At 51.3% G+C, this 13,416-nt stretch overlaps 1 protein-coding gene across 1 annotated transcript in view; it reads right to left on the bottom strand.

Annotated features, from left to right (window-relative positions):
- slc6a7 (solute carrier family 6 member 7) overlaps nucleotides 1-13,416 on the bottom strand; it is a 77,945-nt gene that overhangs the window by 22,202 nt on the left and 42,327 nt on the right. The window contains exons 4-10 of the mRNA XM_063054792.1: nucleotides 12,730-12,878; nucleotides 9,764-9,813; nucleotides 9,245-9,383; nucleotides 7,900-8,034; nucleotides 7,178-7,281; nucleotides 6,186-6,310; nucleotides 4,976-5,088 (exon numbers count right to left, since the gene is read on the bottom strand). Coding sequence (XP_062910862.1) covers nucleotides 4,976-5,088; nucleotides 6,186-6,310; nucleotides 7,178-7,281; nucleotides 7,900-8,034; nucleotides 9,245-9,383; nucleotides 9,764-9,813; nucleotides 12,730-12,878 — 815 coding nt within the window. The remainder of the gene's footprint in view (nucleotides 1-4,975; nucleotides 5,089-6,185; nucleotides 6,311-7,177; nucleotides 7,282-7,899; nucleotides 8,035-9,244; nucleotides 9,384-9,763; nucleotides 9,814-12,729; nucleotides 12,879-13,416) is intronic.

Raw genomic sequence — 13,416 nt, 5'->3', positions numbered from 1 at the left:
AGGCCAGAGTGGGGAATAGAAGAAGAGAGGAGGGGGAGGGAAAAGCATTTTACTGGAAGCAGAAAATTGATATTCATGCTACCAGGTTGGAGGCTACTCAGATGGAACGTGAGGTGTTGTTCCTCCACGCTGAGAGTGGCCTCGTCGTGATGTGAGGGGAGGCCATGGACCAACACGTTGGAACAGGAATGGGGATAGGATTTAAAGTGGTTGCCCACTGGGAAATCTGGCTTTTGGCCGATGGAGTGGAGGTGATCCATCAGTTCATACTTTCGGGGCAGAGCGTGGAGGGGAGCACTGCTACCACCTGGTGGACACACAGGCAACTGCAGCACACCAGCCGCTGACAGGAAATCCAGGGCCTCAGGCGGACACGGACAAATTGTCTCTGGCCTGGCAGTTGTGAATGTTTGTCCCTCTGAGTTCAACCTCAGCAAAACAACCCGTGTAATTACGGGAGTGTAGCGGTTAGCATAACGCTATCACAGAACCTGTAACCGGGTTCAATTCTCACTGCTGCCTGTGGAAGTTTGTATGTTCACCCTGTGACAATAAGGCCATAAAATCATCAGACATAGGAGCAGAATTAGGCCTTTCGGCCCATCGTATCTGTTCTGCCATTCCATCATGTCTGATTTATTATCCCCCTGACCCCGTTCTCCTGCCTTCTCTCTGTAACCTTTGACCCCTGACTTTTCAAGAACCTATCAACCTCCATCTTAAATATACCCAATGACGCGGCCTCTACAGCCGATCGTAGCAATGAATTCCACAGATTCACCACCCTCTGGCTAAAGAAATTCCTGCACATCTCCGTTCTAAATGGGCATCTCTCTATTCTGAGGCTGTGCCCTCTGGTCCTAGACTCACCCACTATAGGAAACATCCTCTCCACATCTACTCTATCTAGGCCTCCCAATGGGCAGAAGATACATACATACCTGAAAGCACATACCACCAGGCTCAGGGCAGCTTCTTCCCTGCTGTTATAAGACTATTGAAGGGTCCATAGTATGGAGTGGTGACCTGACTACCTACCTCATTATAGTTTTGCACCCTATTGTCTACCTACACTGCACTTACACTGTAACTGCATCGATTTATTCTGCATTGTTATTGTTTTACCTTGTTCTACCTCAATACACTGTGTGACCAATATGCAAGACAAGTGTTTCAGTGTCTCTCGGTACATGGGACAGGAATAAACCAATAAACCAATGCAGCCTTCCTGAAATGTGTTCTCCAGACTGAGACGAGGGTCTCCAGACTGAGACGAGGGTTTCCAGACCCTGACAAAGGTCTCCAGACTGAGATGAGGGTCTCCAGACCCGGACAAAGGTCTCCTGCCTGAGATTAGGTCTCCAGACCCGGACAAAGGTCTCCTGACTGAGACGAGGGTCTCCAGACCCGGACAAAGGTCTCCTGACTGAGATGAGGGTCTCCAGACCCGGACAAAGGTCTCCTGCCTGAGATTAGGTCTCCAGACCCGGACAAAGGTCTCCTGACTGAGACGAGGGTCTCCAGACCCGGACAAAGGTCTCCTGACTGAGATGAGGATCTCCAGACCCGGACAAAGGTCTCCTGACTGAGATGAGGATCTCCAGACCCGGACAAAGGTCTCCTGACTGAGATGAGGATCTCCAGACCCGGACAAAGGTCTCCAGACTGAGACGAAGTTCTCTTGATACATGGGACAGGAATAAACTAATAAACCAATTTACCTCCTGTACAATAAAGATGAACTTTTGATATTGCCGCACTTACTGCATATGGGGGGCGGGGGGGGGGTGAGTTCAGCCCATCCACTGACTCACAACTCAGTCTCATCACTCAGTTTACTGCAAACTATTCTGACTCACTCTGGAAATTTCATTTCTCTTCCAATGTGAGCTGGTCAACTCTGTGAAATCCACATGAAAATTAAAATCACCCATGGGAGTCGTTCTGCATTTGCAACAGCTTGTCTATCCATAGAAACCATAGAAACTACAGCACAGAAACAGGCCCTTTGGCCCTTCTTGGCTGTGCCGAACCATTTTCTGCCTAGTCCCACTGACCTGCACACGGACCATATCCCTCCATACACCTCCCATCCATGTATCTGTCCAATTTATTCTTAAATGTTAAAAAAGAACCTGCATTTACCACCTCGTCTGGCAGCTCATTCCATACTCCCACCACTCTCTGTGTGAAGAAGCCCCCCCTAATACTCCCTTTAAACTTTTCCCCCCTCACCCTTAACCCATGTCCTCTGGTTTTTTTCTCCCCTTGCCTCAGTGGAAAAAGCCTGCTTGCATTCACTCTATCTATACCCATCATAATTTTATATACCTCTATCAAATCTCCCCTCATTCTTCTACGCTCCAGGGAATAAAGTCCTAACCTATTCAACCTTTCTCTGTAACTGAGTTTCTCAAGTCCCGGCAATATCCTTGTAAACCTTCTCTGCACTCTTTCAACCTTATTTATATCCTTCCTGTAATTTGGTGACCAAAACTGAACACAATACTCCAGATTCGGCCTCACCAATGCCTTATACAATCTCATCATAACATTCCAGCTCTTATACTCAATACTTCCATTAATAAAGGCCAATGTACCAAAAGCTCTCTTTACGACCCTATCTACCTGTGACGACACTTTTAGGGAATTTTGTATCTGTATTCCCAGATCCCTCTGTTCCACTGCACTCCTCAGTGCCTTACCATTAACCCTGTATGTTCTAAGTTGGTTTGTCCTTCCAACGTGCAATACCTCACACTTGTCAGTATTAAACTCCATCTGCCATTTTTCAGCCCATTTTTCCAGATGGTCCAAGTCCCTCTGCCGGCTCTGAAAACCTTCCTCACTGTCTACTACACCTCCAATCTTTGTATCATCAGCAAACTTGCTGATCCAATTTACCACATTATCATCCAGATCCTTGATATAGATGACAAATAACAATGGACCCAGCACTGATCCCTGTGGCACACCACTAGTCACAGGCCTCCACTCAGAGAAGCAATTTTCTACCACCACTCTCTGGCTTCTTCCATCGAGCCAATATCCAATCCAATTTACCACCTCTCCACGTATACCTAGCGACTGAATTTTCCTAACTAACCTCCCATGCGGGACCTTGTCAAAGGCCTTACTGAAGTCCATGTAGACAATATCCACTGCCTTCCCTTCATCCACTCTCCTGGTAACCTCCTCGAAAAACTCCAACAGATTGGTCAAACATGACCTACCACGCACAAAGCCATGTTGACTCTCCCTAATAAGCCCCTGTCTATCCAAATGCTTGTAGATTCTGTCTCTTAGTACTCCCTCCAATAACTTACCTACTACTGACGTTAAACTCACCGGCCTATAATTTTCCGGATTACTTTTCAATCCTTTTTTAAACAACGGAACACTTCTGCACTTAGAACATAGAACAGTACAGGCCCTTCGGCCCACAATGTTGTGCCAACCTTTTAACCCACTCCAAGATCAATCTAACCCTTCCCTCCTACATAACCCTCTATTAGATTCTAGAATAGTTGCATGAACAAATACGGGGAGAAGGCAGGCGACTGGGGCTGAGAGGAAAAATGAGTCAGCCATGATAAAGTGGCAAAGCAGACTCAATAGACTAAATAGCCTAATTCTGCTCCAATTCTTACAGTCTTACAGTATTTTTATATCATCTATGTGTCTGTCTGTGAGTCACCATAGAGCTAAGACTCACTGGTCTGTAATTCCCAGGATTATCCCTACTGCCTTTCTTGAAAACGAATAACATTTTCCACATCCAGTCATCTGATGCTATTCCTGTCACCAGTGAGGATGTGAAGATCATTGCCAGCAGCAATCTCTTCCTTCACTTCCCATAGTAACCTGGGGTATATCCCATTCGGCCCTGAGATCTTGGATATCCCAATGTTTTTCAGAAGTTCCAGCACATCATCTTTCTTAACATCAATATGTTTTACCAAATCAGTGTGATCTATGCTGTCCTCACAATCATCAAGGCCAGTGATGTTGTGGGGATGGAACTGGACTCTCTGACGGTGGTGTCTGAAAAGAGGATGCTGTCCAAGTTGCATGCCATCTTGGACAATGTCTCCCATCCACTACATAATGTACTGGTTGGGCACAGGAGTACATTCAGCCAGAGACTCATTCCACCGAGATGTAACACAGAGCGTCATAGGAAGTCATTCCTGCCTGTGGCCATCAAACTTTACAACTCCTCCCTTGGAGGGTCAGACACCCTGAGCCAATAGGCTGGTCCTGGACTTATTTCCTGGCATAATTTGCATATTACTATTTAACTATTTATGGTTTTATTACTATTTATTATTTATGGTGCAACTGTAACGAAAACCAGTTTCCCCCGGGATCAATAAAGTATGACTATGACTGTGACTTAACTGGTGAATACTGAAGCAAAGTATTCATTAATAACCTCCTCTACCTCCTCCAGGCAGGGGTTTTCCTTCTACCCCTGGTCTCTCCTACATTCACTCTAGTCTATACATACCTCCAGAAAACTTTGCTTGTTTTCCATAATCCGGAGCACCAAGACCTTCTCATGACTCCCCCAGCCCACCCTCCACCAACTCTCCTACATGCATTCTTAAGCTCTGTCCTGGGTACCATGTAACTCTCTGGATCCCTGTCTGATCGCTGCTTCCTAAACCTTAAGTAGGCTTCTTACTTCCTCTTGACTAGATGTTCCACATTTCTTGTCAACCGTGATTCCTTCACCCAACCATCTTTTCCCTGCCATAAAGGGACCCTTATTGAACAATGGAACAATATTAGCCACTCTTCAGTCTTCCGGAAATTTGCCAGTGGCTAACGACAGAGCAAATATCTCAAGAAGGGTCTCGGCAATTTCCCCCATGGAGGCAAGAGTGGAGAGAGGCAGACCGACAGGACCAGACTGAGAAGTCCAGTGCTGGTCCATAGGTGTTTATCCACAGGAAGTGATGGTGTTTATTACCAGAGTATCGATGCCGAGAGTGAAGAGCATTAGGAAGAATAGGATCGACCAAATGAAGGAGCCAGGCAAGAGAGCGAGGGCCTCTGGGTACGCCACAAATGCCAGGCCGGGACCTGAGGTGGACAAAGAGAGCGGATGAAAACGTGTCTGGGACACAGACAGCACACACAGTCCACACTGCCGATCATTTCACACACCCCAGGCCCCTGCCCATCCGTGGCCATGTTCCCTTGACAGCTCAGACATCAACAGGATGGGAGAAAGGGAGCAGGAGAGAGGGAGCTTCGCTCCGTGTCTGACCCCGGGAGTGTGTGACAGGACAGTGCAGAGGGAGCTTCACTCTGTGTCTGACCCTGGGAGTGTGTGATAGGACAGTGTAGAGGGAGTTTCACTCTGTGTCTGACCCCGGGAGTGTGTGATGGGACGGTGGAGAGGGAGTTTCACTCTGTGTCTGACCCTGGGTATGTGTGGTGGGACGGTGTGAAGAGAGCTTCACTCTGTGTCTGACCCCGGGAGTGTGTGATGGGACGGTGGAGAGGGAGTTTCACTCTGTGTCTGACCCTGGGTACGTGTGGTGGGACGGTGTGGAGGGAGTTTCACTCTGTGTCTGACCCCAGGAGTGTGTGATGGGACGGTGTGGAGAGAGCTTCACTCTGTGTCTGACCCTGGGAGTGTGTGGTGGGACGATGTGGAGGGAGTTTCACTCTGTGTCTGACCCCGGGAGTGTGTGATGGGACGGTGGAGAGGGAGTTTCACTCTGTGTCTGACCCTGGGTATGTGTGGTGGGACGGTGTGGAGGGAGTTTCACTCTGTGTCTGACCCTGGGTGTATGTGGTGGGACGGTGAGGAGGGAGTTTCACTCTGTGTCTGACCCCGGGTGTATGTGGTGGGACGGTGTGGAGGGAGTTTCACTCTGTGTCTGACCCTGGGTATGTGTGGTGGGACGGTGAGGAGGGAGTTTCACTCTGTGTCTGACCCTGGGTGTATGTGGTGGGACGGTGAGGAGGGAGTTTCACTCTGTGTCTGACCCTGGGTGTATGTGGTGGGACGGTGAGGAGGGAGTTTCACTCTGTGTCTGACCCTGGGTGTATGTGGTGGGACGGTGTGGAGGGAGTTTCACTCTGTGTCTGACCCTGGGTGTATGTGGTGGGACGGTGAGGAGGAAGCTCACAGATTCTCCATTGAAGACTGACAACAATCACTATCTTACCTGTGTCTGCCACGTCGCTCACCTCCACGCCCTTCTTCCACGCCATGTGTCCCAGGATGGAGAAAATGGCAAATCCAGCGAAAAAGCTCGTGATACAGTTGCCGGTAACGATGACCAGTGTGTCCCTGGCAGAGATGACCCAGGTTACTAATGGATCTGGCCAGCAGTCAGCTCTTCCCACTGTCCAACCATGAGATGTCACTGACAATTGTCAGAGATACTGAGGTATTGGTGCCCATTGATCTCAGAGAGAGGGCATGGTGCATATGCTCCTGTCTACACCAACGGTGCTAAGGGCAAGAGGACTGAGAGCTTCAAGTTCTTCATAACATCAGAACTGGGAGCAGGAATTGGTCATCTGGCCTGTCGAGCTGGCTCCACCAGTCGATAACATCATGGCTGGTCTGGCTGTGGGAAGCACTGGGGGGATCTCCCATGCAGAGGAGTTATACCACATGGGGATTTCAGGAAAGGGATCCCCACTTTGATGGATCTCCACCTCAAGGGACCGCACACTGGAGACCCTACCTTATGCTCCACTGCAAGGGAGTTCCAGCATGAGGGATTTCAACCCTGTGAGGATCTCTGCTCTGTGAGGAATCTCCTCCCTGTGAGGGATCTCCACCCTGTGAGGGATCTCCACCCTGTGAGAGAGTTCCTCCCTGCAGGGGATCTCCACCCTGTGAAGAATCTCCACCCTGTGAGGGATCTCTGACATGTGAGGGAGTTCCAGCCTGTGAGGGAGTTCCACCCTGTGAGGGATCTCCACCCTGTAAAGAATCTCTACCCTGTGAGGGAGTTCCACCCTGTGAAGGGTCTCCACTCTGTGAAGGATCTCCGACTTGTGAGGGATCTCTGACTTGTGAGGGGTCTCCACCCTGTGAGGGATCTCCACCTTGTGAAGAATCTCCACTCTGTGAAGAATCTCCACTCTGTGAGGGATCTCTGACTTGTGAAGGATCTCCACCCAAGGCTGATGGGATGTTTCTCACCTGACCACATTGTTGTCAAACTTGTTGTAAGAAGCCATCGACAGCAGGCCCCCAAATCCGATGCCCAGCGAGTAGAAGATCTGGGAAGCAGCGTCGTTCCACACCTGAGGGAAACGACGGGAAGCTGAGTGACATGGCGACATCGGCTGGGGGTGGGGAGGGAGTCGGACAGGAAGGGGAAGGGCATGAGGGGTGGGGCGGCATCATGACATCAGGGCAGTAGGTGAGAGAGTCAAGGGTTCAGAATGGCTCACATTCACACACTCTCTCCCCTTCTTTCTCTCTTTCCTTTCTTTCTCACATTCTACCCATCTCTCCCTCATACTCACTCTCTCTCTCACTGTGTCTCTTTCTTTCTCCCCCTCACCCTCTTCCTTCTTATTTGCCTCTCTCTTCCCCTCCACTCTCCCCTCCCTCTCTCTCTCCTCACTTCCCCTCTCTCCCTCCCTCTCCTGCTCCTCCTCACCCTCTCCCTCCCTCCTTCCCCCTCTTTCCCCTCTCCTCCCACTGCTCTCTCTCTGTATAAACTTTGCGGAGTGTCCCCAGCGGTTGGAGACGGGCTGCGACCCCCCAACCCCAGCGGCCGATCTCTCCTGACCCGGCAGTGAGGGGGGAATCTTGCCGTGACTCGCATACCCAGCGTCCGTCCCTCCTCTCCTGCCCTCCGCCCTGACCCCTGGCCCCTGGGTGTGGTGTGTGAGAGTGTACGAGCCGCTCCCTACCTGCGCACTGCCCAGGCGCTGCCAGTTGGTACTGAGGTAGAACTGGACTCCGCGGAGGGAACCCTGCAGTGTGGCTCCGCGGATGATCAGTACAATCAACACCAGGTAGGGGAACGTAGCGGTGATGTACACAATCTGAAACAGGGAAACAGCCCCCAGCAGTGAGGTGGTAACAGGCCATCTGCAACCTCTCAGACCAGGCCCTCTGCCCTCAGTGTCTCTACACGAACCAGGCCCCTCAATGTCTCTACACGAACCAGGTCCCTCAGTGTCTGTACATGAACCAGGCCCCTCAGTGTCTCTACACAAACCAGGCCCCTCAGTGTCTGTACGCAAACCAGGCCCCTCAGTGTCTGTATGCAAACCAGGCCCCTCAGTGTCTGTACACGAACCAGGCCCCTCAATGTCTGTACACGGACCAGGCCCCTCAGTGTCTGTACGCAAACCAGGCCCCTCAGTGTCTGTACACGAACCAGGCCCCTCAGTGTCTCTACACAAACCAGGCCCCTCAGTGTCTGTACACGGACCAGGCCCCTCAGTGTCTCTACACGGACCAGGCCCCTCAGTGTCTGTACATGGACCAGGCCCCTCAGTGTCTGTACATGGACCAGGCCCTCAGTGTCTGTACACGGACCAGGCCCCTCAGTGTCTGTACGCAAACCAGGCCCCTCAGTGTCTGTACACGAACCAGGCCCCTCAGTGTCTCTACACAAACCAGGCCCCTCAGTGTCTGTACACGGACCAGGCCCCTCAGTGTCTGTACATGGACCAGGCCCCTCAGTGTCTGTACATGGACCAGGCCCTCAGTGTCTGTACATGGACCAGGCCCTCAGTGTCTGTACATGGCACAGTGCCAAATTAAACAAATCTCTTCTGCCTGCACATGATCCATATCACTTTTCATTTGAAAAACATCGAGTGAACATAGCAGTCTGCAGCACATTACAGGCCCTTCAGAGACAGATTTTTTACACAGAGAGTGGCGGGTGTGTGGAACACCCTGCCAGGGGTGATGGGAGAGGGGGAATGGGAGAGGGGGAGTGGGAGAGGGGGAATGGGAGAGGGGGAATGGGAGAGGGGGTGGGGAGGCAGGGGCCACTCAGATACCTCAACCTCGTCGCAGACCGACTTTGCCCCATCACTGACCCGCCTTCACACCCCCTCATTCTCATCTTCGACCTCATTGTCTGCTTTTACCCACCCGCCACATCCCTCCTTCCCCCATCACTGGCCCCCATTCCCCCTGTCCCCCCCACCTCCTCCTCAGTCCCCACTCCCCCATCCTTCTTCCCGTCATTACTACATCTTTGACCTGTGTTGCCCCCCCCCCCCATCACGGACTCACCTTGCCAGAGCTGCGGATCCCTTTCAGGCAGCAGAGGAAGATGAAGACCCAGGCTGCTAGGAGGCAGATGGCCAGCTGCCATCGAACCGGGCCGGGGTCTCCGAGACCCGTGCTTCCGGTCAGTCCCAGGACCTGCTCACTGCCGAGATACCGGACAAAGTGTCACAGCCGGGGGGCACAAACCCCAAACCCCCTCCCCTGAGCATGCCCACAACGCACTGAACTACTAACTGATAGGTCTTTGGACTGTGGGAGGAAAGCAGAGCACCCGGCTCGTAGAAACTCCTTACAGACAGCACTGGAAGTTGAACCTGGGTCGCTGGGGCCGTAATACTGTTACACAACCGTTGGACAGGTCCATGGATAGGAAACGTTCAGAGGGAGTTGGGCACGTTGTTCGGCATTGACCAGTTGGCCTATTTCCATACTCAGTGAGTCCATAATCCTACAGCGAGAGGCTTTTGGAGCTAGTGAGACGAGGCTCCCATTGAGTAAAGCGGTAAAGCAGGGAGGACTTACTTCCAGAAGACTTCACTGGCACTCAGATCACTCTGGTTAGACGTTAGGTTCTGTGAGGAATGTGAGAACTGTCACCAAACACAGCCCCTCCGGGTTCACGTCCCCTCACTCCCTCACCAGCAATTCAGCTCATTCATCGCCACACACCCAACGTTGAACACAGCCCGTCACCTCTGTACTGAGCACGATGTCAAAGTGACTAATCCCGTCCGCCTGGACATGGTCCACGTCATTCCGTTCCCTTCCCGTCCAAGACGAATTATTCTCAGTTACCAGATACTACCTAGAGATCCGAATCAGAATCAGGTTTCATATCACCGGCATGTCGGGAAATCTAAGCAACACACACAAAATGCTGGTGAACGCAGCAGGCCAGGCAGCATCTACAGGAAGAGGTACGGTCGACGTTTCAGGCCGAGACCCTTCGTCAGTCCTGTGCCCACCACCCCCATACAGACAGTGATGCAGCCAGCTGGAATGTTCTCCATTCATTTCCGTGCAGGCATTTACAGGAAAATAAATAATTTATGACAAACTACGAAGGCTGCCAAGCAACCAATATATAAAAGACAAATTGTGCACGTTGTCTAACAGCCTCTGAAATCCTTCTGTCATATCCGCTTCAGCGAGCTAAAGCACAGCTTCTACCCCACTGCTGTTAGACTACTGAATGGACAATGCGGACTTTCGACCGCGTTATCAGTGACCTAATCTCACTGCACTGTATTCTGCGCCTGTTATTGTTTGCCCTGCCCCACATCAATCCACATTGATGTCATGATGTGACCTGTCAGGATGGCTTGGCAATCAAAGGTTTCCATTGTATGGGTAACAATAGTGAACCAATTTACCAATTTGACTTTCCCTGGCAGCTATTCCACAACTGTTGGTTTCAAAAACTTGAGCCGCACATCTCTTGTAAACTTCCCCCCTCACACTCTTGAAGCACGTCCTCCAGTTCCACGTTTCCACCTGGAATTAAAGGCTCTGACTGTCGAGCCAGTTTAAGACTCTCATAAATTTCCATCACGTCTCTCCTGAGTCCTTCTTCCTGACACACTGTCACCTTCAAATACAAGAGATTCTGCAGATGCAGGAAATCCAGAGCAACACACACGAAACGCTGGAGGAACCCAGCAGGTCAGGCAATCGTTGTTTTGGGCCAAGATCCGCCATCGGGACCTGAAAGGAAGGGGGAAGATGCCGGAAATAAGAAGATGAGGGCTGTGAGAGGAGGAAAAGCTCGAGGGTGATAGGTGAAGCCAGGTGAGTAAGCGGGAGAGAACATAAAAAGCTGGGAGGTGATGGTGATGGACAAGAGGAAGGTGATAGACAGGTGGGAGGTGATGGACAGGTGGGAGGTGATGGTGATGGACAGGTGCGAGGTGATGGACAGGTAGGAGGTGATGGTGATGGACAGGTGGGAGGTGATGGGCAGGTGGGAGGTGATGGACAGGTGTGAGGTGATGGACAGGTGGGAGGTGATGGTGATGGACAGGAGAAAGGTGATGGACAGGTGGGAGGTGATGGACAGGTGGGAGGTGATGGTGATAGACAGGAGGAAGGTGATGGACAGGTAGGAGGTGATGGACAGGTGGAAGGTGAGAGACCGGTGGGAGGTGATGGACAGGTGGGAGGTGATGGACAGGTGGAAGGTGATGGACGGGTGGGAGGTGATGGACAGGTGGGAGGTGATGGTGATGGACAGGTGGGAGGTGATGGACAGTGGGGAGGTGATGGACGGGGGGGAGGTGATGGACAGGGAGGAGGTGATGGACAGGGAGGAGGTGATGGACGGGGGGAGGTGATGGTGATGGACAGGTGGGAGGTGATGGACAGGTGGGGAGAAGCAGCAAGAGGCCAGAGTGGGGAATTCAAGTGGGGGCGGGGGAAGAGGGGGAGGGGGAAGGGGAGAAATTACCAGAAGTTGGAGAAGTCGATGTTCATGCCATCAGGTTGGAGGCTACCCTGACAGAATACAAGGTGTTGTTACTCCGACCTGTGAGTTGCCTCGTTGTGGCAGAAGTGGAGGATGTGAGCTGGGAATGTGGATTGGAATTAAAATGGTTGGCACCAGGTAGTTTTGCTTTTGGCTGATGGAGCTGAGGTGCTAAACAGAGTGGTCCTGCAGTCTACGTTGGACCTCACCAGTGTACTGGAGGCTGCAAAGGGAGCACCGGATACAGTACACCCAGCCTGTCCAATCTCCCAATCTCCTGCTGTAACTGAAATCCCGCAATCCAAGCCATGCTCTCAGCAGCTGGAACATGTCCTCTTCCCATCGCTACCATCAGGGAGGAGGTACAGGAGCCTGAAGACACACACTCAACGATTCAGGAACAGCTTCTCCCCCTCTGCCATCTGACTGCTGAATGAACAATGAACCCATGAACACTACCTCACCATTTTTCCTCTATTTTTCCACGTTTTATATTTTTATGTTTTGTTGTACTGTACCTTATGGTAATTATTTTATTTCTTGCACTATACTGGTCCCACAAAATAACAAGTTTCAAGACATATGTCTGTGATATTCAACCTGATTCTGATTCCGATTCTAAAACCCCTCTGTATTCTCTCGGCCAGAGTTTTGTTCCTGGCCTGTGTCCATCCCTCTGTCCTCTGGTCTGGCACCTGAGATGTCCTCCCAGTGTTTCTCTCCCAGATATCCTGCCATCCCCACTCACTCCCCTTAAGAATCCCACCCTTCTGTTCCCATCGGGAATCTCTCACTCCCATCCCTACTTGTTGCCCTCAGGAATCCCACCCTCCAATTCCCATTCGTTCCTCTTGGGAATCCCACCCTCCTGTTCCCACTCATTCCCCTCACAAATCCTACCCACCCAACCCTGCTCATACCCCTTGCGATCCCACCCTCCTGTCCCGCTCAGAAATCCCACTCTATGTCCTCGCTCACTCTCCTCGGGAATTCCCATCGCCCCCATGGGGAGGGAAGGACCACCTACCTGGCACAACTGAATGTTGGCCGGGGCCTCACACGACCAGGGCAGGGGGTTCTGGAAGGAACTGCCCAGGTAGTAGAAGGTCCAAGCAATAATGACATTGTAGTAAAGTGAGACCAAGGAGGCCACCACCAGCATCCCGATTCCAATCCCTGGCAAAGCAGGAAGAAGAGGGTTGTCAGTCAGAGGTACAGCAAGGCTGGGAGCTGATTACAGTCCCAATCACCAGCAGCCCTGCACATCGCACACAGGGACAGCACAGAGCTCAAACTGATCCTGAGGGTGTAGGCTCAGCGTGACAGACTGGACATCAGAGACAACAGATGGTTTATCGGTGGGATGGGCTCATTCAGAGAGATGTGAGCATTGGGTGCAGATCTGGACATCTGACATGGGCACCACCTGCTGGAATCTACATCAACGAACAACGTGCTGGAGGAACTCAGAGGCTTGAGGTCTGTCAGTGGAGTAGGGGATGGAATTGTCAATGTTTCAGCTCACGATACTAAAAGTTTGTACTGTAAAAATAATTAGTTACTGTAACTTCTCATTTCTACCATCGAGGAGGTACAGTAGCTGGAAGACACACACTCATCAATTTAGGAAAACCTCTTTCCCTCAACCATCAGATTTCTGAATGGTCCATGAACACTACCTCAATATTTTGCTCTATTTTGCACATTTTTGTAT

Source organism: Mobula hypostoma, chromosome 7 (genome assembly GCF_963921235.1).
Source record: "Mobula hypostoma chromosome 7, sMobHyp1.1, whole genome shotgun sequence".
Lineage (NCBI taxonomy): Eukaryota > Metazoa > Chordata > Chondrichthyes > Myliobatiformes > Myliobatidae > Mobula > Mobula hypostoma.
This window is presented reverse-complemented; position numbering and strand designations above follow the sequence as displayed.